This window comes from Trichechus manatus, unplaced genomic scaffold (assembly GCF_000243295.1).
Source record: "Trichechus manatus latirostris isolate Lorelei unplaced genomic scaffold, TriManLat1.0 scaffold00163, whole genome shotgun sequence".
NCBI lineage: Eukaryota > Metazoa > Chordata > Mammalia > Sirenia > Trichechidae > Trichechus > Trichechus manatus.
Window position 1 is genome coordinate 3,574,663 of NW_004444099.1, and position 24,329 is coordinate 3,598,991.

Here is a 24,329-nt window from a genome sequence, read left to right on the forward strand (position 1 = left end):
TTATTATTAAATTTATAAGTAGTTAAAGCTAGGCATTAAAAAATGGCCAGCCCTCAAAATGCTGGTCATTCATTTAATCTTCTATCGCATCTCACACACCAACTGGCTTTGAACTTTAGGAACGCTTTTTAATACATCAAGCACATTTTATATTTACTAGTAGCACCACAGCATTGATAATTTGCAAGAATTCAAAAATATAAGTAGAAATATGTCTTGCCTAAATGTATTTGATATCCATCACAAATGAGGTAGAAGGTCGTCAAAGAATAAAAATGGGCTTTTGCACTTTAACACGGCATTTAATTAGTAGTCGTATTTAGTACAGTAAACATGAGACTAGCCAAAGATAATTTCTTTTTTAGATGGAATATGTATTTACTGACATATTATGAAAAACGTGAAATCACAACTTCAGTGAAAAACATCTTAGAAGGCTCAGTTACCCAGTTCATAGTACTGTAAGGAAGTATCTGCATTATTAATCAATTGGGGATATGTGACTATTTGCCATTAATAAATGTATATTCACCAGTATTCATGGGCAAAGATACTGTAGCAATGATACTCTTCTGAACTGGCATCTATTTTAAGATTTAATAAAAATCAAAGTACCCTTGAGAAATTCACTTTACATGCCTCTTTTTCTTTATTGCTTATAACTATGATTTTTATCATCTGGCTTCCTTGCAATTACATTTCACAGTGACTTGCCTAGATTTTTTCCTCTCAGCGCATTTAAAGTCTCCAAACTATATAAGAAATGCTGGTAAAAATAGCCATTCACTTTTTCCTTTTTGCTGCAGTGATTCTGTTTTGAAAGAACAGGGACATGGTTAAAGGTGTCAAGCCAAATTCACTGAAACAGCCTAAATGTTGCATTCCTGATTTCAGTTCCTGGAAGAGAATTGTTCATTTTGGAGAATGAGAGACAATGCAGGCTAAAGATACTCTTCTAAAATCTTAATGGACTGTGGTCAAACTTACTGAAATACGGAGGCTCTGATATTTGTGCTGCAGTCAATAAACTTTCGCCAATGACATAAAAACATGCATGCAGCCTGCAGACTGCCAACAGGGCCTGTACAGAATCGTACTGATGAATGAGTTCACAATACAGATGAACGTGGGGACACTGTGATGTCGGCAATAGAAAAGCAAAAGACAATTGCCACAGGGTTGCTCTTTTCTCCCTCTAGGATTTATTTTATACATTTATTTAAGATGTTATCAAAGTGGCCCTTTTCACTGAGGCTGCTGGTAGAAAGCATGTCTTGGAGTGTGTTCTTTTTAAGTGTCTGAATGAAGTGGCAGTCATTAGGGACTGGTGTGTGCAGGGCACCTAATGGGACACAACAGGACAGGCTGACAAATCCCAAACAGAACAGGACAGAGCTAATGATTCTGCTGACACACCAGGGTCTTTGAAAGAGCTGGAAAGAGAAATTCTGGTGAGCTCCCAACCACAGGCATGTACAAGCCACCTTCTCATTTGCAACCCTCATTTCTGAAAACTCTCTAATGTGAGGGGCAGTAGAGAAATCTGCCTCCTCAAATTTGCCTCCAGGCGATTTTATTGTATTTTTTTATTTTTGGAAATGTACAGGCTAGAAGAAATTGACAGTGAAACCTTTAGTCTGATTTTACAGCGACTGGTTTCAGAGATGTGAGACTTCTAGTCTAAAACTTTGCATTTTTACCATGTCCTCACAGTTGTCAACTTGCAGCATTTTAACCCTTCAACCCCTTCCTCCTGGGCTCATCTTATGGTAATTCAAACACCTCTGGAAACTGCTCAGGGTGCTGCTTTAATCCAGCACCACGTTTTGATAGTTTCCTGCATTTGTCTTGTTAAGCCAGGCATTGTTTTAAGGCTCTGTCTGTAAAGGTTCCTGTGCTCAAGTCACCTAAAAATGGTTCAAGCTCCTGAGTACCTGGGATCATTCACTTTTTCCTTGATTTCCCAATGAACTGCAAACCTTCTGGAACTGTAGATTTTGTCCCACCAGGAGAATAACTGCAGATGTGGGGCATTACTTATGAAAGAAGTTTTATCTTAAAACAAGTGTGACATTAATGGAATCAATAAAGGGTCTTATACAATAGGCATTCTATTATAAACCAGAGTTCAAGCTTCACATTGATTGTGGTATTTAAATTTCAATGGGTTGATTATGTATGAGAGGAAAATGACCAGTATTATGAATGTGCTAAAACTGACAGAGGAGGACCTTGCCAGCAAAGTGAGGGGAAGAGGGAAGGGAGAGGGGGCACCACGTTCCCTTTATAGTCACCAGAGTTCAATAAAGCATCACTTATTTCCCAGCTTTTAAGAGCGCTTTTATCACAACGGTTCATACCTCACACTCCCTGGAGCCTGATTTGTTATAGGTGCAGGGTCCCGTCCCATTCAGCAGCATCTCGCTGGTCTCCGTGTTGGTGGGTTTGTAATCTACATAAAATTCCTGGGTGCTGGGAGTCATTTGCTTTAGGGACTGTCTTTTCTTTTTCCTGTGCCTTCGCATGAGGGAACGTTGCTGCAGCTGCTTCATGCTCGCAGGGTACCGCTTCCATGACACGTAGATAACGAGCAGGATGACGAGCACAGAGAGGAAAAGGGCCACGCTGCCCGCGATGATTTTATGGAAGGAGATGTGCTCCGTGTCAGCATCGGTCTCTGGCCCGGGCTCCGTGGCTGCCACCCTGGGGGGCAAGGGGAGCTTGCTCTCGTGCTTCGGTCTGGGGAGCTTGGGCTTAAACGTGGGCTTTGGGAGTGCCCTGGCCAGATCAAACCTCTCCGTGGTACTTTTGCCACAGATGCTATAGTTCTTCACTGCATCAATTACATTTACTCCTTGCAGCTCTTTGGGACTGGCACAGATAATTGTATTCTCCCTCAGACCTTTAAAACTTTTCAGCCAGTTTACCAGGGAACAAATGTTTCTGCTGCATTCCCATATATTCCCGGCAAGACTGATGTCATTGAGGGATATCCAAGAATCCAGAATCTCTTGACCAATAAATGTCAGCTTGTTGGAATCCAGGTTGAGGCGCTGCAGATTGGGGACACACTGGAAAACACTAGGTCCACTGAAAGCTTCGATCTCATTGCCCGATAAATCAAGCCTTTGTAAGGAGCTCCAGGTCCATGACATGGTTTGTCCTATGACACTGATTTTATTCCACTGTAAGTAAAGGTTCTGTAGGCTCACCAACCTTGGAAAAAGGGCCAGGTTGAGCTTGGAAAACTGATTGTGCTCCAGGTGAAGTTCTTTGAGTCTGATCATGCCAGCAAAGACATTCCTGGCTAAACTTCGGATCCGGTTATAACCCAGGTCCAAAAGTTCCAGGTTGCGGCAGTCTTGGAATATTCGCACGGGGATGGTTCTCAGGGAGTTAGACCGCAAATGTAAACTCAGCAGTTTCCGCAAGCCCCGAAACTGTTCGGATCCCAGAGAATGCAGCTGATTGTAGGACAGGTCCAAGTTCCTTAAATTTGTCACAGGTCTGAAGGTATTGTTAAGAAAATAGGAGATTCTGTTGGAACTCAGAATCAACTCTTTGAGTCTGCGTATTCCATTGAAAGCATTCTCGTCGATATTGCTGATATGGTTATGGTCAAGGTACAGCCAGGTGAGCTGGTTGAGCCCTTTGAATTGATTATACTTCAGTTTCTGAAGGCTGTTATAGCGAAGGGACAGACCTAAGCAACCCGCAGATATGCTTGAGGGTATCTCCTGTAATTTCTGAGATTCACAATATACCATTTTGCCTTCACACCTGCAGCCCTTAGGGCATCCTCGTTCAGCAGAAGAAAGCATTGTCAGTAAGACAGTGGGGGCTATAACCAGTGCTACAGCTGATCCGCTCAGTAGCCTAATTACATTGAAACCTGGAAATAAAAACAACTTAGAAAAGTTATCCCCCCAAAAAAAGAATTCCATTCGTTTTTAATCAAGCAAAAATAGGCATCTGTTTTCATTAAAAAAAATTAAATCTGGAGAACATTTAACATCTAATATGATCTTGATGTGATTTAAAGATAATTGTAGGGTTTTTTTTTTTTAATAGTTAAGCAAGGAAATGTGTCCACTAAACAATTGAATTTATAGCCTTAGAGGAGAGCAAGGTAATCTCTAAAATAATTAAGGCAAAATTAATACATAGACAAGAGATTTTTTTTTTTAAAAGAATGAAATAAGAAAAATGAGAAAACATACCCATCCTTTGTAGTGTTCAAAGGTCGTCCTTAGGTCTTTTGCTTTGGCTTAGGGGACCACTTGCATGACAGCCCCTGTCAGCTGCACTGTAGTGAGTCAGGGCTCGATGACACCCAGGAAGAAAAACTGGACCCCTTGGGAGATGGACCAATTTTGGAACATTATTCTTTGCCAGCCACGCAGAACACTCCAAGAACAAATAAATCCCAACACGGCATTCACAGCAAAACATCAAAATCTTCCTAGGTAATAGGATCTTCATGGATGTTACGTTTTTGCATCTTTAGTTTTTTTTTTTTTTTGGGGGGGGGGGGTGGGGGAGAATAAAAAAAAAAAAACTGGCTTCTACAACGTCTTCTTATCGGAAAGCATGATGTATTCCTCCAGGTAACGTAGGGCTACCTGAGCTGCCACATCTGTATCCCATAGCCCAGCAGTTCTTGTGGGGAGCTCCCAGTTCAGCCACAGAGCTGCGTTGGAGCCCAGAAGGCAGGAGAGCCCTGTACCGCGCAAACACTCAGCTCACTTCTGCAGACTGGCATTCTGAAAGCTGCTAGGACTATTGCTTTGGTTTCAGTGAATGCAGTCTTATGTAAAGCTGCCCCCAGTGGCGAAGAACATTATGGGCATGTGCAGAAATGTCTCTCTTTTATCTTGCAAATGAGCAGGCTCTCTGCTGGAAAATGAATGATTCTTTTGGGTGGCTCAGTAGGAACTGAATGGTCGCCGTAATCAATAACTAGCAACATTTTCTGTAATTTCCAAGTCCTGTTTTACAATTTGGCAATGTCTTTATTGTCCGCGCACACTTAATCGCTAAACATGTGCTGCTCAGAGTTTTTCTGGAGCTTGACATTAAGTTCACAGACTGTATGTCAATTTTTCTTAACCTCAGTGTAGGCTTTGAACTGAAATTTACAAAATGAATTATCGAGCTTTTCACAGAGCAGCGTTAACTGGTGCCCATTTGACCTCTTGGAGTCACAGTCATTATATTATGCAAGGTGTCTTAGGATGCTAGGACACATATATTTTGGAAGAGAGAAGATCTGAATTAATGGATCTAATAGCCTTTCTGGTTTTCCCACAAAAAGTATGATTGGTTTTATGGTTTATGTCTTGGTTTGTTGTTGTTTTGGTTGCTTTTTTTTTTTTTTTTTTAATTAGAAGAGAAATAAGCCATTCTTAGCATTAGTAGAAAGAGCAAGTGATCATTTGATTCTAGTTTACTGATGCTGCTATTTATTACACTATTTTTTGAGTGCTTTGTATATGCTTTAAATGGGCTATCTTGTTTTGTCTTTAAACAATAGTGTGATGCGTGTTCCATTATAACCTCCATTTTAAAGGTGAGGAAACTGAGACTTGGAGAGGTAACTCAATAAAGGTCATATAACATGCAAGTGGTGAGGCTGAGATTCAGAACCACAATCTCTTATGCCCAAACCACTAACCACTAGATGATACTGGTCAACAACATGGTTAACTTTCATATTTAAAATGAATCAAGTGGAAATTAAGCTGATTAAGGGATTGGGACAGGGAAGCACTAATCAACAAATTCCTTCTTCCTAGAATAGGTTTGCATAAGCTTCTTTGGTCTGAGGTACTTAAAGAAGTATAAAACTAAGGAGAGATAGGTTAGCCTAGTGGTTAAAAACACACACGGGAACCTAGGTTCAAATCCTGGCTACTGCTTACTTATCTTCTCTGTGCCTGAGTTTTCTCATCTGCAAAATGGGCATGATAATTAAAATTTACTTCAGAAACACGCTTTGAGGATTCAATCATCTTAATATCTGTAAAGTCCTTACAGTGGTGTGTGTCACATAATAAGCCTGTGTTAGCTGTTTTTTTTTTTTTTTTAAATATTAACCTTATTGCATTTTTTTTCCCAAGCTAGTATTGCATGTTGGTTAGTATTGAATACGGACTATACTGTCATTAACTCTACTGTCATTAACTCACAAAGAACTACCTCAATGAAAACCTTTTCATATTGTACACAGTGGTTTCTGAGATTCAGTAAGTTTTACCTCTTTGATGAGAAACCTTTCTAAATCTCCATTTTCTCAGCTTTACCTGTCGAGTGAATCTTTTGCTTCTATGTACTGTTCTGTGCACCATGATTAGTAATTCATGCTTCATTCTTTTCTTCTTCAAAGCAAAGCAAGTTTAACATCTACCCCCTATAATGATGGAGATTACCATTTTGTTTAAAACTGAGTAGTATACTTCTTTAAAAAGTTTGCCTTGTTAGTCTGTTAGGTGACCTGGCTGTGGACATCTCTAGAGAGCTTTTATATTTTTCAAGGATGAGAAGCTTGATAAAGGTGAGTCATCATAATCAAAAGGGATCCCACAGATACAGGCCAGTGAAAGTCACTAATTGCTCAGGCATTATGCGCTAAGGCAGTGATTCTCCTAAATGATCCATAATATGAATGAATGCATCTAAAGTACCTGAGAGCTTGTTAAAAATATAGATTTCCTAGCTCCTTCCCCTGGATTCTGATTCAGTGGGATAGAGGAGGGGTGCTTATCACCAGACTCTGATGGATTATTAGCTTTAAGAAACTCACTGTAAGGGACTAATTAAAAATACCAGTAAGTTTTCTTCTAGTAGGAAGAGAATGATGAATGCAAACATTATCTTCTATTGGCATGTAAATTCTACGAGGATAGATCCATTGTTTTATTTGTTTCAGTTTCCTTAATGTCTAGAAGAGCACCTGGCACTTAATAGATGCTCAATAAATATTTATTGAATAAATATATTTTATGGGAATCACAAGTACAAGTTGATGTTGTATAAACTGGTTATGTAATATTAGTTTTTTTGTGTGTGAGATTGATCCCCACAGACTTCCTCTGCCAGTGAGTTTAGATACAGTTTTGGAGAAAGTTTTATTTCTTTCCAGTTTTCCAAGAAACTGAAAAGTGGCAAAACTTAAATGGTCGGCAGGTGATCTTAACTTTTCCTGCAGACGTTTCTTGTGTTTATGGTTAGACTGTAAGTTTTGTGAGAACAGTAAATATACTTTTGAAAATTCCCCATGGAACATTCCCTAAGGCTAACAATTTGAGACTTTACCATCTAACTTCCCAGTTGGGGCTTGACAACTTGTATCTCTCAAAAAATACTAAAGGGGATCTGAATTATCCCTCCAGTTCTCTCATATCAGGAGTCCTGGTGGCACAGTGGTTAAAGCGCTTGGCTGCTTACCCAAAGGTTGGTGATTCGAACCCACCAGCCACTCTGTGGGAGAAAGATGTGGCCATCTCCTTCTGTAAAGAGTTACAGCCTTTGAAACCCTGTGGGGCAGTTCTACTCTGTCCTATAGGGCTGCTATGGGTTGGAATCAACTTAATGGCAGTGGGTTTGGTTTTTTGGTTTTTCTCATATCTCTGTTGTACTTCCCCATGGGGAGTAGTCATCAAGACATCTGTTTTGCCTGGCAGCTGCAGTGGGCTGCTCTAGGATGGCTGGAGGATCCATCAGCTCTGTGTTCTTTGTCCTTCCCTCACTCCCTGGCAACAGAAGCACAGAGGAACCCATCAAGAATGTAATTTTCTCATTCTGCTTTTCTTAAGAGAAGTCTTCTTGGATTTATTTATGGTGAATAAAATTCTCTGCCATGTTACGCATCTTGTCCTTAGTTTTCTGACCTGTTTCCGGTACATTGGCTCTGATCTTGTCTTGCCTTATAGTTCTAACTTCACACTCACACTTTGAATCTCATAAGTTAATATTTCTTCCTAATATTGACAGTTGGTGTCCTCTTCAAGGGCAGTTAGTAGCCGCTCTTAGACTGGGTCTGCCTCCAGACATTCCTCTACCTTGACACTACCACTTAAGCTGGCAATGCCACCAGCTTTCCTGGTTCAAGAGGGAGAACTATCCATGAGACTAGTAGAGAAATCCAAAGATAAGGTATTGAAATCCTAAACCAGACTGAATACGTGAGATTGCAAAAATTACTCCAAAGATACAGAGCGGTTCCTAAAACAAAAAAACTTACATCCTAAATGGTTTTAATAATTTGTTGTTAAACTTTTTTTAAGTTTATTCTTCTTTTGTTTGTTGACTACAGCAAGCTGATTATTTGAGCTCCCTTTCAACAGAAGCAAAATTATACTCCATTATGTATTTAGCACCTTTTTTTTGCACTTAACACCACATACAAAAAGAAAACCATAAACTACCTGACAAGTTAAATTTCCCCAATGAATATAAGACCTTAATGATTTATACAATTATAAAACATAGTGTCATGTATCTGAAGAGTTTTGTTTTGTTTTTTAATTGCGCTTGTAGTACTTCACATAGCTGAACATACTTAGTTTAAATTGGGTAAAAAATCCAATCTCAGTATATAATGTGAAACTTCAGTCCCATATGAAACTGAATTGCCAGATATAAACTTAGAAAATCAAGGCTTAAAGAGGGTGTACTGATATCTTAATATGGGGATGGCCTCAGAGATTTCCTTCATTTATCAAATACGTAGTTTGAGCACCTGTTACGTACTAGACAGTATTCTAGACACTTGGAGCCCTGGTGGCGCAGTGGTTAAGAGTTGGCTGCTAACCAAAAGATCAACCATTTAAATCCACCAGCTGCTCCTTGGAAACCCTATGGGGCAGTTCTACTCTGTCCTATAGGGTTGCTATGAGTTGGAATCGACTCGACAGCAATGGGTTTTGTTTTTGTTTTTGTTTTTTTTGGAATATATCAGTGAAGAAAACAAAAATTCTTGTCCTTATATAATTTGCATTCTAAAGCGGAAGACAAACTAAATAAATAAACATTAAACATACATACATAGGTTTTATGTACTATGGAAGCAAGAAAAACAAGAAGAATAAAGAAGGTTGGAAGTACCAGGGGTGGGATGGATTGCAATTTTAAGTAGGATGTTTAGGACCATTAAGAAAGTGACATGAACAAATCCTTGAAGTATGTGAAGTTGTTAGCCTTAAAGATATACGGGGAATAGCCAGTGCTACGTCTCTAAGGTAGAAGCAGATCATGTGCTCAGTGAACAGCAAACAGACTGAGGAGTCTGGAGTGAAGGGAGCAAGAGGAAGAGTAGTTGGAGATGAAGTCAGAGAGACACTAGGTACTGGCTTTGTATGCCTTTGTAGGCTTTTCTTCTGGATAAAATGGGTAGTCAGTTTGTGTGTGTGTGTGTGTGTGTGTGCAGAATAAAGACATGACTGAGTTACCTATTGAGGGATCACCCTGGCTTCTGTGGTGAGAATAGACTCCAAATATGAAAGTGTACGAGCAGCGAGGCCAGTAAGGAGACTATTAGGCTAATCCAGGAACAAGGTGAAGATGGCTTGGACCATAGTGTTAGCAGGGGAATGGTGAGAATTGGTTAGATTCTGGATATATTTTTAGGTAAAGACAACAGGAATTTTCTAATGATTAGAAGTATAGGTATGAGAACAAGAGAGCTGTTAAGGACGATTTCTATTTTTATGGGCTGAGTAACAGTAGGGACGGTGAAGCTATCAACTACCTCCAGGAGCAAAATTTTGGGAGAAAGACCAAGAGTTCAACACATTTTAATTAAGTCCAAATTTGGCTCTCACAAGTGTTCTTCACTTTTATAAGAACTTAATTTTTGAAACCATTTTTTTAATGTCAGGCACAAGGCACCATGATGTATCTTAAATGTTTTAAAGATATTATAAAATCTTTGAACAAACAGTTATAAAATGATGAGCAAAATTAACCCCCAACATGAGATCCTATTCAGATGGCCTAGACAGAAGCAGCATCTTTGCATATAGCCAAAAATTTGATACAGTTGAAAATTACCAAAAGACCAGATGTGGGAACATTTAGACTAAGTGTTCTGGAAAATAAACTTAGTGAACCCAAAAATATATTTCTAGAATAATCAACAGAATGGCGTATACTATTTATTACATATGTCAGTTGACATTTGGAATTTGAAACTGGCTCTGGCCAAACTTCTCAAGATCTCAGTTTGCTCATCTATAAAACGGGACTAAACAGACTTGCCCTATGACTGTCTAAAGATTTCATTTAGAATCAATTTCATAATTTATGTGAAAGTACACTGTAAACTATAAAGTGCTATAAAATATTTCTGGAATCAGAGTACATATGAGAAAATTAATTTTTCTGTGATTCTGTCTAGGCTCTCTAGTGATGTGCATATAGTAGAACAAATAGAACAAACTTAAGTTTGGGGTCACCCACATGGCCAAGGGCAGAGTCAGATAATCACCAATATTACTAAAAAAAAAAAAAAAAAATCCTTGGTATTCCTTTTACATACAATAGTAATATCACGACCATGTATTAAACAGCATATATCATTTATACTCTGTATTCTAACTTGTAAAGTGCTTTTGCCAGTAAATGCATTTGAGCTAGATATTGTAAAGAGCTTAATGTTTGTGACTCAAGTCCCCTATTGTATAATAGGATTGCCAGAATGCCAGTGTAGATTTCCCTACAGTTATGAAAATGATTTCCTTCATTTCTGTTTAATTAGAACACTCATGTGCATTTCTACCTTTGTAATTATATTTTGATCTTCCATCAGAGCTTTAACACTTTTCTGAAATATTCTTGGTTTCCATCTGCTTGCTTCAGGGGCTCTATTAAAAATCCTGTCTGGTCACATATGGTTGTGAGTGAACATCCCTGACTTAGATAAATGGGTGAAGTAGGTTCCAGGTCTGACCATTAAAATCATCTCTCAGTGTCTTTCTGGAAAGAGGCAAATTCGAATGAATGAGGCCTTGCAAGTTTAGCCAATACATCCCTTTCCCCCCACCTGAAGTTAACATTTATGTAGCAGCATCAATCCTTATTCTCAGGTTTCACTGCATTCCTCACTGTCCCTTCCTGCAGAAGTGGCCCTAAGCTAAATTTGGGGATAGAGAAATCTAACAAACTCTTAAAGTGTAACTCTTAGTGGAGAACTTCTAAAGACTGGAAATACTAAGTGACTTCAAGGAAACACTTGTATTATTCTTTTTTTAATGGAAATTTTAAAACATAGATAAATGTAGACAGAATAGTATACTAAACATTAGCTTCAACCCTCAATACTTTGCTGATCTGGTTTCATCTATTTCTACCTGCCCTTCCACCCCCATATGTGCACATTTTTTTTTCTTTCTGGAGTATTTTAAAAGCAAATCCCAGATACCATGTCATTATTTTATGCAAATAACATGCAGTTTGCCAACTCCTCCCCACAGGTATTTTCATAAGCGTGCTATGCCAATTTTTTTGTAGCACACTTAACGAAAATACCTGGAGGGAGGGACTTGGTTGGCAAACAAACGTAGAACGCATGTGCACGCATGTTATTTGTGTAAAAACACTGTGTGTGTATAAATAATTTATTTCAGTGTACATTTCTAGTTGTTAAGGACGTTTCATCATCTAGCATTATCACACCTAACAAATCAACAGTAAGTTCTTAAAGTTGTTTTCTTTTTAAATCAAAGTCTAAACAACATCCACACATTACATTTGGTTTTCATATCTCTGAAGTCTCATTTTATTTTTTAATGTCATCAATTTATTGGAGATACGAAGCCATTTGGATGGTAGCTCTTCCCATATTCTGCATTTGCCTGATTGCTTCCCCCTTGTGTCATTTAACTTGCAAGGAGTAAGTTTTAGTAGTATGTATGCTGAGCAAGTGTCCATTCATTAATTTAGGCAGGACGTTCAGCCCCAAAGGGATACTTGGGACAGCTATTCACTCTTGGTAGCAAACCTAAGACTTGAACTTTTGAGTAATATGGAACTTGGATCTTGGAAAAAAATATATATTTCTACTCTGTGGTATTTATACTATCAGGGAATTCAGTAATAAATCAAATGGCTAGTTTGGGAACACAAATTAATAATAAGGTAGTGTGAGTCTATGTTTAACATTCATATTTACCAGCATTTCTGTTCTTCACTCTCTATCCCGCATCCTTTTTGTCCGTAGTCAGCAAAAGCAATTATTTGATGATATTCCTTGCCAAATAAACCTACTGATTTTTGTATTGATATTGAGATGTTCTTCTAACAGAGGCTCAAAAAACTCCTACCCAGAAACAGCAATCAAAATTCATTTGCAGCCTTTTATATTGAGAGAAATCAGTTTTCTAGCTTTCATTTAGAACAAATTCCATGAAGGAACATGTGGCACCAGAGTCACACTATAAAATATATATTCCCAAATTATTCGTAGAATTTCTTAGAGTGAAACAAAGGCATTTTAAAAGAACTGTAAAAGCCTCCTAACCAAATTTGTACCTTAATATTTGATGGTTCCCTTTTCGTGTAAGGCTGTGCCATGAATATAAAGATCATATTATTTAAATCACATCATAGTAAACATTTGGCTATATTTGCTTCTGATGTAATCAGGATTTTTGAAGGTAGTTTTTTATTGTGCTTTTAAAGCATTATGTATAATAATTTCAACTGGGGACACTAGTATATTTTTTAATTTGCCTTCTTGACAAATATATCAGTATTAGGAATTAAGTTCCCCAACCACCAGGTGGGGAAAGATAATAGAATTCTTGAATTGGATACAGAAACAGATGTTCCATAGGTTAGTTCTATTTTTGTTTCTGAATCAGTAAATCTGGCTCTTTAGGCTGTAGACCTAAGAGATATTAAACTTGAGAGAGAAGAGAAACGCTGCATAGGTTTGCACTGCGGTAGCAGAGAATAGGAGCCTCTGGGTCCTGGTATTACACTGAAATTTATCAGCCTACTTGGGGACTCTTTCAAGGTGAGCTTGGGAATCCTTTTCTGTATGGTTAATGTTCCGTGGCTGTGGCCATCCCCTGCTAGCCAAGTTCCCTTAAGAGTGTGGGGAAATTCTTAGGAAATGCCTTGCGACTAACGACAGAGCCCCCATGTGGCAAAATTGTGATTCAAGCAAAGAATTGACTGGAAGCAAATGCCACCAAAACCCAAAACCAAACCCGTTGCTGTCAGTTGATTCCGACTCATAGCGACCCTATAGGACAGAGTAGAACTGCCCCATAGGGTTTCCAAGGAGAGGCTTGTGGATTCGAACTGCCGACCTTTTGGTTAGCAGCCAAGCTCTTAGTCACTATCCCGCCAGGGCTCCAAAAATCCTTAGTAAAAATGGAACTCAGAACCTATTTATCTGGTGCTGGGTTGAAAAGTCATTTATTTATTCAACAAACATTTATTAAGTTCTTACACTGTTCTTGGTGCTGGGGCTACCACAGTGAATAAAATAAAGTGCTTACTATCAGTGGGCTTCCATTTTAGTTAGTGAGATAGACAATAAAAATAAACATCGTAGGTATATACTACAATGTCAATTAGTGGTAATGTTATGAAGAAAAATAAGGGAGGGAGAGGGTTTGTGACAGTTTGATGGGATGTTTAGGAATCCCTTTTTGAGGAGTTAGTATGTGACAGCAAGTAGGAAGCAACTTATGTGACTGTCCCCTTAGATGTAAGCTCCCCATAGGGTCTTCCATTGATCACCACTGACACTTTTACAGTGGCTTCAGGCAGCCACTGCTCTGCCTTTGAACCTTCAGCCCAAGAGTGTACAAATTCTCTTTCCTGAACTGAGTAGTCCAGCTGAAATTCTAAACAACATTTCCCAAGTTTTGGAGATAACATAAAGAAAATAAACATCGAAACAGAACTCATAAGGTGAAGACTGCTCACTTTCTGTTTGTGGTTCATTCCAGGGGTCTTTTCTCAACTGAACAAAGAAATGCCTCCTTTAATATTCATCAACAGGAGCAGAATCCTAAATATCTGGAGCCCTGGATTAGGGACTGGTATCAGGAATATTTGCTACATTAGGCATGACTCCAGCTACTCAAAGACCCTGTTGCAGGCCTCATCAGTCATAGCTTATCCTCCTACATTATAACTGATATTCAAACAAGATTTCCACACATATAATAGAAAGAGAAACATTTACCTCAAGTACCTTCTCACCTCTCCTTCAGGCAATCCCTTTTCATTCCCACTGCTGTGGCCTCAGGTGCCTATGGTGACCCATTTATTTTTGAACAATTCCGCTCCCCCTATCAACAAATGAACCCTAGATTGGCTTAGAGTATTGGCTTTCTCAGTGTACTTGAAATTTACCAGGTAACTCTGGGCAATGGAAAATACCGATTATGAAGCACTGAATTTTTAAACTAATTTTTATTTTTGATTAAGTAATAAATACATATATATTTTTTAAAAGCAAATAAGAGAAAGAGGTTGTATTGAAACCATCCATTCTTACTCCCCCTTCTCACCACCTTCACCAATTACTCTTCTCAGATGCAGTTACTTTATTTTAGCAATTATTTACTTCTCATAGGATTTCTGAATTTTGTTGGTATTTCAATTACCTGATGTTATAACTAAGCATTTAATACAATACACTCCCCTCATTTCCCAAGTTAATACAATACTAAAGAAATATGCAGTCTTTACATAATGATGACTATGTAAACAATGGCATCACTGAGTCAAGTGGTGTACTAGGTTATGTTTCCATTTTCATTCAACTTTTTGTTTTCCTTGCAGTTAAAAATTGTACCTATTTTCTTTTTCTCTCCTTCTTTTCAATTTGCTTAGTTTTGTCTATTGGCTAGTACTAATTGTTTTCCCAGATGTTTTAACAAATTTATCAAGTGCCTATTTTTTCCAAACATTCAAGTGCTTCAGATAATCCCTCAGTTTTATTTTGCCATGGGAGACTTTCCCTTGCTTCAATATCTAATCATAGCTGATAATCTAAGACTTTCCTTCACCATTGTCCTGTATTTGATTTTGTTTCCTGGATTCCACATATTCATTTTGTTGGTTTTCTGCTCATTTTGTTGAAGCATACCTACTAATAGATTCCTAAGAGAGGGTATATGGGAAATAAAAATTTCATATTTGACATGGTTTTCTTTTATTTATTTGTTTGTTTACCCTTATTCTTGGTTGGTTATATATATAATTCTGGACTGTAAATCATGTTCCTATAGAGCCCTTAAGATACTGTTTCACTGTCTTCTCATACTTCCTCTTGCTGCTAAGAATCAGATGCTTTTCTGTTCCTCACTCCTTTTTAAATTCCTTCTTCCTATTTTCTCTCTAGAACTTCTCTTGGTTAGTTTGAATTCCCTGGATTAATTCTTTGTCTTTTTCACTCTTATTTTCTATTAATCTTTTTGTTTTACTCTTGGGTGATTTCCTCAGCTGTACGCTGCTGACCTGTGTGCCATCCATCCATCCATCCATCCATCCATCCATCCATCCATCCATCCATCCATCCATCCATCCATCCATCCATCTATCTATCTAAAATTTAGATTAGGTGTGAGCAAGCTATGGCATGACCAAATCCAGCAATGATGCTTCTGGGTCAAGTGGTATGAATGAAGTCAAGTTTTAGTAAATAAAGTGTTACTGGAAGACAGTCATGTTCATTTGTTTACATATTGGCTGTTTTTACAACTACCATGGCAGAGCTGAGAGACCTTATGGCCTGCAAGCTTAAAATATTCACTTTACAGAAAATGTTCGCCAACCCCTCTCCCAATTTACGTGATGATGTTTGTTACACTCATGAGCTCCTTTTTGGTTCTGTTATTGCTCCTTCTCCAGAGCATACTGTTTTACTTCTATGGATGTAACATCTTCTTTTATTACTCTGAGGATATTATTTGGAGTTTTCTGGTGGTATACTGCTTGCTGCAATGTCACTATTTCCTCTGAGGTTCTTTAGTGAGTTTGTTTTTGGCCTCTTCACGTTGAAGACTCTTCTCAAATGTTGAGATTCTTGAGTGTTCATCCAGATTAATGAATGATGTACTAAAAGCTTATAGAAATTTCCCTGTTTGGGGTCAAGGTGTTGGCTGTGGATTTCATGGTAACATGATTAGGTAATGAACTTGTCTTCTCACTAAGGAATCTCCAGATGCATATATATAGACATTTTTTCCTCAGTGAAGATTCTCAGCCTCCTACATGTGAGCTATGCACCTGGTTGCCAGTGTTCTGGGGGAAGGCAGAGATGGGTGCTGAGGGCCCCAAGTTCATTTTGTACATTCTCACTGCTCTGCTTGGTATACGTGGGTTTAGCCTCTTGGGTTTGAGTTTGCCAGAAAATAAACTTCTGCTCTTCTCTGCTGGAAGGAAAGGATAGTTCCTTGGTGGTTTGGGGTGAAAATGGTGATCTGTCAGGCATTCTCTGTGGAGACTTTGGACCAATCCACATATTTTTAGTCCCAATTTCACCATCACCTTCAGTTCCTCTGAGATCTTTTGTTGCACAACCTGGAACCCCAATCTTCCCTCCCACCCCGCCCCATAAACACTTAGGTTGTACCTTCCTTGACTCCACTCATCTATCCCACGTTCTACATTTTCCAAAAATTTGTAGAAATATTTGTTTCATCCACCCTTGTCTCCTCTATAGTCATTTGTATTCAATTGTCGTTACATGAGTTTTGAGGAGGAAGAGGCAATAAAATGTGCAGGCAACCTGCCATGTTTCAGATATGAATTTCTCATGGCAGATTTCAGGCACATCAGGTGATGACAGAGGCTGAAGGAAACGGATTGATTAAGCTGCCATATAAGTTAGGACTGTAACCTGAAAATAGAAATGGGAAGTAAAGGTCTTTAATTGTGAAAGGGAACTGACACCCTCCATTGTAACACCCTCCATACAGTCTTCCAGTCTGTATTTAACCAGTGTCATTAGAAGGTTTGTTACTATGTACACATTTTTTTAATTAGAAGAAAGTTTGATATGTTGTACTTACTTGCAGCTTCCTTGGCTGTATAGTTCAGTAAGTGTGTCCCCTATCATTTTACTCTTTTTTGTGTTGCCATTGAAATTCAGTTGTTCATTTATTTCTGAACTTTGAATCATCACTTTCTTGACGTCTCTACAAAATGCTCTATTCAGCTTAGGTCAACCTGTTTATTTCTGCCAGCCAGCAGCCTCCAAAAGTGTTAGGAAAATATTATTTTTGAAGACCTTTTTTGTGTTTATATCTTACTGTGGAATATTTAGGGAAGATATTTGATTGAAATAGAATGAGTTTTCAGGCCATTGTGTTAATTTAAGCTGAATTTTCTCTAGCATTTCATTTTTGTATTTATTATAGCTGTTGGAAAATTTAAATATCTTTGATATCTGTAAATGTGTTTAATTTTCTTGAATCCAATGTTTCCTCAAAATAATGAGGTTATAATTTCATCATGAGAAATAGCAGAATTTTATGTACAGGCAGTCCCCGGGTTATGAACATCTGACTTGTACTTAAGAACAGACTGCTATAAAGCCTATTATATTAAAAATTTGAGTTAAATACAATACTTTGTAATAATGAACGGGTGCGCTACTTTGTGACGCTCATGAAAACATTGCTCGGTTTGGAAGTGTTTCTTAAGTGTTTTATATCATTAAAAAGAAAAAACAAAACCCATTGCCATTGAGTTGATTCTGATTCATAGTGACCCTATAGGTCAGAGTAGAACTGCCCCATAGGGTTTTCAAGGCGCGACTGGTGAATTTGAACTGCCAACCTTTTGTTTAACAGGGGTAGCTCTTAACCACTGTGCCACCAGTGCTCCTTTATATTCATAGAAAGGTAAAATATGTACTATATACTAAGACAAATATTTGACTAACTGATGCTAAATAAGAATCATACGTACCTATTTTGATTTAGCTACAAATTTGACTTAAAGACAGCCTTACGAACCGATCTGGTTCATAACCCAGGAACTGCCTATATATGTTTTCTTAAGAAACCAACTGAACTTAAATATACATTTATTTTTCCACTTTTTTTTATCAAAATGTTGGTTTGAATTATTATCACTTATATTTTAGAATGAAGTTTCAAATTGAAAAATATGTTCTTTACTGTTTTCAAATTTATAGTAAAAAAAATTAGTAAATTTAACATTGCAAATAGGCAGCTATTTATTTAGGATCCAAATTTGCATCTTCTGATAACCCAGTGTGGATCTGTATTCAAAAACTGGTAGTAAGTAGCATATAGTCATGTAAATTATTCTATTCATTGGCTATATTTGAGATCAGACTTTCCCTCAAAGGCAATAATCTACATTAATTCTATTTCTTTCCTCTTTATAGTATTTAGCTAAAATCATGCAAATATTTTTTATTTGGTGCATGTAATTTTCAGTCTTGGTGTTTTCCTTCTAAACTACTCCAGGCTTCTGCCTAGAGAAATCGAAACAATTAAACATATCATCACATGTTTAGGCCATTAGTGCTGATTGTTAATCTTTGAATGTTTTGTGTGGATACTTCTAAAAGACTTGAGAGGTTTTACATAATTTCAAGTGGCCTACAAGCTTTGCAAGTTAAACGTTGAAAATATTGTAGTAATACCAACTGTAGTGGTATAAATGCTTAGAGACTGACAGAATGGGAAGAGATTTTGAGATTATTTTTTCCAAGGCACATTTTACTGATCAGAGAACTGACGCCTGAAGAAATGAAGTGACAGCTCCATTCATACATGACATGAGTACAGGAACTTTGGGTAGAACCTAGATCTTTTGACTCCAGTTTACTACTTTTAACTATTTTGTCTTCTCTGAAGCCAAATCAAGGTCTCTGGACCATGTGAAAAAATATATATGACATTAATAGATTATTTGCTCACTAGCCTACATAGATTTCTTCAGACTAGATTGAAAATCTATTTTTGTTATATATGAAACAAATAGGTCTTCTAAACTATTCTTTAAGCTTGGTTTCTTCCATTATAAAAATAATACATATTTACTATAAAACATAGGAACCATGGTATCACCATCCAAAGGTAATCCCTGTTAATATTTTGTCAAAAATACAAAATTTTCATTAACTTGAATTTGATGCATCACATTCCTTGCAGTGGGCAAAACGTTGCTTTTACCCTTCCTCCTACTGTTGGAAATTTAGTTTATAGAGCAGTATTATTTGATGTTGAATTATTCAAGTCTACCCACACTTAAGTCACTGAGACATATAAAATTATTGACTCTGAAAACAAAAGAAACCACTAATATTTTAGTACACATAGCCTCTCTCACACATGTCTAACATAAACTTTTAAACAGCAAGCTATTCCACTCCAAGGGACAAGATAAACAGAAAATAATTATTGCTTCCTTCACTTTTGAGATTTGGTGAGTCTTCAGTGGAATAGCCCAAAGGTCTACTTTGGAATGGTCTTACCCATTTCTCAAAACACTACTGCAAAAATGGTCATGTTATTCTCCTCCTTAGATTCCTTGACCAACTCACTGTCACCTCTGGGTTTAACAGTGGGCTCGTCCTCATGACATACCAGATTCTTCTGATTTGGTTCATTTTGTTGTTTGATAAAGCTCACCATCTCTGTAGAAGGGCAGGAATCTTACTGGACAGGGAACCAGAGCTTCCCTCCAGTGCCCTGCCACTTTGCTGCTCTCCGTTGTATCAGCTGGCTTGTTTTTACTTCTGCTGTGCCTCAAATCTCTAGTTTATTCATGATCTTTACTTTTGTGGAGTTGGCTTGCCATGCTATATCCTCAGTGCCTATCCTCTACCACATAACTTTCTTTCAGCATCACTGCATATCAGCTCATTCTTTGATATGTACCAGTTTAACATTACAAAGAGGAAAACTGATTACTTGAGCTTATCTTTTTGTACTGTGACACCTCATAGGTTGCTGGCTAGCGTCTGAGTTGGTTGTTCTTAGATAGGCTGTCCGTCCTGAGTCTAATCAGATGTGATGGATGGTTGAGGGTAGAAGTGTAGTCGGCAGAGTCATATTTATAAGACTTGGCAAGTGCATTGGTAGGGACAATTGCAGTTATGAAGGACAGTGGATGTAACCTGATACAGAGACCCCTTACTGTGTGGTCCAAATGTACTTTTTGGTCATTTTCCCAGTCAGTCTCTAATATGCCATGCAACCTACAGTCCAGTCGCAGGAAAATATTCACCATTCCCTGAACAGGCCATGTTCTGTTGTGCCTTCATGATTTTTTTATGATGTTTTCTCTTATTGGAACAACCGTCCCCTATTTTCTATCTGATGAAATCTATAAGAGGTATCTCAAGTGTTACCTCCTTTATAAAACTTTCTCTAAGGATTTTGGTGACTTTTGGAATGTTTATATATGGCATATAAATACATTATACTGTGATTGTGTAGGTCAGTTTTTTAAACAGAATATCCTTTAAATTCAGGGGTGGTAGAATCTCATTCATCTTTAATTTTTTACTGTTAACAGATAATATATATTCGGTATGTATTTGTTGAAAGGATGATTCAAGGGGAGACATGCGTAATGGCTCTATCATAGTTAAGACTCCCTGCAAGGAGTACCTATAGCTGATTCATTTAGCTATTTTCAAATTTATATTTCTGATTTAATAGTAAAATATCAGAAAAAAAGTGAACTTGATTTGTGTGTGTGTGTGTGTGTGTGTGTTTACATCTCTAGGAAGTAGAGCCTTACAAATAAATTGAAAATTGCAAATAGGCAAACATTTATTAAGGATCCAAGTTTGTATCTTCTGATAACCCAGTGTGGGCCTGTATTAAAAACAGCTGGGAATAGGTAGTACATAGTCATGTAAATTTTTTATTTTATAAATATCTGTTAACCCAAAATGTGAGCAAGTATAAAGGGGAAGGTATCTGCTGAATGTGAAGAACACTGAAACTTTGGGTCAACAAGCCGGATTATTGGTTTATCTTTTCGTCATTTGCAGGTTCTATTTGACTAGAGGAAGTCTTGCAGATGGATTTTTATTGCTCCATCTTTCCTTTTTAACCTGAGAAATTCTATTTTGAGGACACTTTCATTTGTGTCTGAAGGCGGTGACCTTGTATTTACAGAAAGAATAACTCTTTATTTAACATTGTTTGTCAAAATGTGCAGGGGCAGTTTGGGGACAATTCCTCCTTATTTGGGGTTCTTTACCCCTTCTGTAGGTTCTTTACCCCTTCTGTTCCTCATCCATGGTGCTATGTCAGGTGACCTCCTGCTCTTTCACTGAGGACCTTACCGGGAAATCTGTAGCCTTAAAAGGCCTGCCAACAGTCTCAAGAAGTACAGCTATAGAATCCAGCTTGAAGAAGCCTGACCTAAATGATTGTTTGTAATCTGGACCGTATATGTCTACTTTGTGCCAGTCCCCATTCTAGGTGCTAGAGGTAGAATTAGGAGAAAAGAAACGACTTCTACGCTCAAAGTATTTACAATTTAGTATGGCATGCAAATAAATAAAAGACTGATTACAATATGGGTAATGCATGCTATCATGGAAGACACACAGTGTGCTCTGCGACTCCATAGAAATGACACTTAAACAGACTCAACAGCAGGGTAAAGAATTGAACTAAGTCTACATCTGTAATTCCTAGCAAAGAAAAACTGTGATAAAAATGAACAATTAAAAAATAAATATTAATACATCTAGCCAGAACAGCGTCTAGAATAATTTCTTTTTCATTCTGTAAGTTCTCAGGTTATTCTCAGTAGAGATGGTTGATACAAGTCATGAAATTTAACCTAACTAGTATTCAACATGACTGATACCTTTTAGTGAACAGCCCAAAACATGTGGGACAATGAAAAACCTGGCGAGAATTATTGATTGGTCAGTATCTTCAAAAGTCCACTTCAGGGCATCTTTGGTAGTCTGCACCATTCTTTTATCCGAAACATTTGTTAAAACAGATGAGGTGCAATGGTGACAGCTTGGATAAGGTTCTTGTCCACAAATACCACAACTCAACTGAGATAAATGTGGACCTGTTCTGAGAAATAATTGTGTCTGACAGCTGTGTGTGTTGAAAGAAACTGGCGTGAAGTCACGTTGTCACTGCAAAGGCTTGAGGTTGAAGCAAAAGCATTTGAAATCACTGTGAGAAGCTGTCTGCTGAAGGGAAAAGTTTTTATCTCATAATGTAAAATCAATGTGGCAACCTGATCCAACTATTTGGTCTTTCCCCATAGGAAAATTAGGTGTCTTAGGCAGTTTATGCCAAGCAGCCTGGCATGTGGCATGCACTAACTACCTTTAGACTTTTCAATATCAGAATCAATTTGAGGCCATCAGATACAGCTTCCAGCCAAGGCTTTCAAGCAGACAGTTCCCAGATGTGCTGTGTATAGTGAAGCCAAGATAATGTCTTCTGGAATAATAATGCAAATTCTTTACAAAATGCATCTTTTATGGTAAGAGAACTCATGTTGATATTTTGAGATTGTCTCCAAAATTTTTGGTCAGTTTCTCTGATAGCCTTCTCCACATCCATTTTATGACAAAGGAAAATCTGGGTTTGTTTAATTTAATCCTGCTATTTTATCTGCCTAAGAATAAACATCAAGGAGCATCCTTTTTCTAATCTCCCAGGGATACTAGCACATATATTTTGCTATCTGTTGGGTTTGATAGTCCCAACTATTAGATATAGATGGTGTTCTCTGAACTATAATTGCTGGTTAGAGTTAGTAGACAACTTCAATCATTATGCAAGTTCATCAGATGTATTAATTTGGGAGTTTCTAATATGGAATGTTGAGATCTCCAAGTTTGGCAGGAACATAATACCAGTTTGTTTTTGCTTTAAGATGGAAAATCTCTCAAAATATGAAACTTAGGAAACAACTGAAGGATTATCATACCTTTCAGTATAGTTCATAGCACATATTTTTTTAAAGAAAGGAGGAAATAATTTTTTGTAGATGATGGATTGTCCACCTGAAGTATCTAAGATTTAACAGAAAAATTACTGGGACCAGAAAGATAGGATAGTAACCAGAAAGACTGCAAAAGAAGTGTACAAAGGCAATTTAATTGCCTCCTATTTGTTACCAAGCTGGTTATGGTAAGCAAAACAGAAAAAGTCTTACAAATTTTAAACTACTTGTGACTAAGCTTAAGAAATGTTCAGGACCAAGAAACCTAGAAACAAAAGCAGTAATGGCAACTACAACAAAAACATTACTGAGGACGCAATGGTGAGAGACAGCCTCATCAGCCTCATCTGTACATAAATTCAATGCAACATGGTCAGAACCTCAACAGGAATTTTGGGGTCTAATTCTGTACTTATTTTTCATTTTTTTAGCATTCTATTGTGTAAATTTTCAAACATACCCCACAGTAGAGAGAATTCCAGAATTAATTTTCCTGTACCCATAACCCAGGTTCAGTTTCAGCAATTATCAGCACATGGCTGCACTTCATTTGTTTTTAACCACGCCCTCATAGATTGTTTCAAAGCAAATCCCACACATCATTTCTTTTTCTTTCAAAAAAAGTACTATTTTTAAAAGTATTTCTATGATGCTATTATCCCATTTTTAAAAGCTAGCAAATATATTTGATAAAACCACCAAATAACCAGTCAACATCAAATTCAAGAAACAAAAGTGCACACATGCCCATGTGCACACATGCCCATGTACACACACACACACACACACACACATACACACGTCTGTGTTTTTAAACCAGAATCCAAACTAGAGTCTCACATTGTATTTAGTCAATAAAAATCTAAATCTAAGCTTCCTTTTAGAGTATAGATTTCTCCCTCCCTCTGTATTTCCCTTGAACTTTCTTTGTTGAAGAAATTGCGTTATTTTTCCTGTAGAATTTTCCACAATTTAAATTTTGCGGAGTCAGTCTGTACAACACCTAAAGATACATACATACACAGTTACATTCATCTCATTTTGCTTTAGATTTTTATAGATTATTTTTTAGTTAGAATTAATTTTCAATGATTATTTAAGCATTTTCATGTTTCCAAAGTCAAAACCTCGAAGTAAAGCATATTCAGTATCCTTTCTTGTCCCATTACTGCTTCCTTCCTCTCTTTCTTGGTTTAGCTTTCCTTTCCTTTCTTTTTTTTTTTTTTAAAGATACACACACGTATTTATTCCTATCCCCTCTTTCTTAGATAAAAGGTAGCATGCTACGTATGCTTAAACACCTTGCTTCTTTTCACTGAAAAATATATCCTGACAATTGCTCCGTAACAGTCTATATAGGCATAGTCCTCATTTCTTTTTTATAA

At 37.4% G+C, this 24,329-nt stretch overlaps 2 protein-coding genes across 3 annotated transcripts in view; one reads left to right on the forward strand and one right to left on the reverse strand.

Annotated features, from left to right (window-relative positions):
• LRRTM3 (leucine rich repeat transmembrane neuronal 3) overlaps window positions 1-4,786 on the reverse strand; it is a 201,937-nt gene extending 197,151 nt beyond the window's left edge. Inside the window, exons 1-2 of one of the 2 annotated variants that reach the window (XM_004386411.2) lie at window positions 4,221-4,786; window positions 2,361-3,892 (exon numbers count right to left, since the gene is read on the reverse strand). In XM_004386411.2, the coding sequence (XP_004386468.1) occupies window positions 2,361-3,892; window positions 4,221-4,224 (1,536 nt within the window). In that variant the 5' untranslated portion in view covers window positions 4,225-4,786. Of the gene's footprint in view, window positions 1-2,360; window positions 4,018-4,220 lie in introns of those variants that run through there. The other variant, XM_023740787.1, reaches the window with a different exon arrangement.
• Window positions 1-24,329, forward strand: part of CTNNA3 (catenin alpha 3) — a 1,802,815-nt gene that overhangs the window by 730,168 nt on the left and 1,048,318 nt on the right. The window lies entirely within an intron of this gene.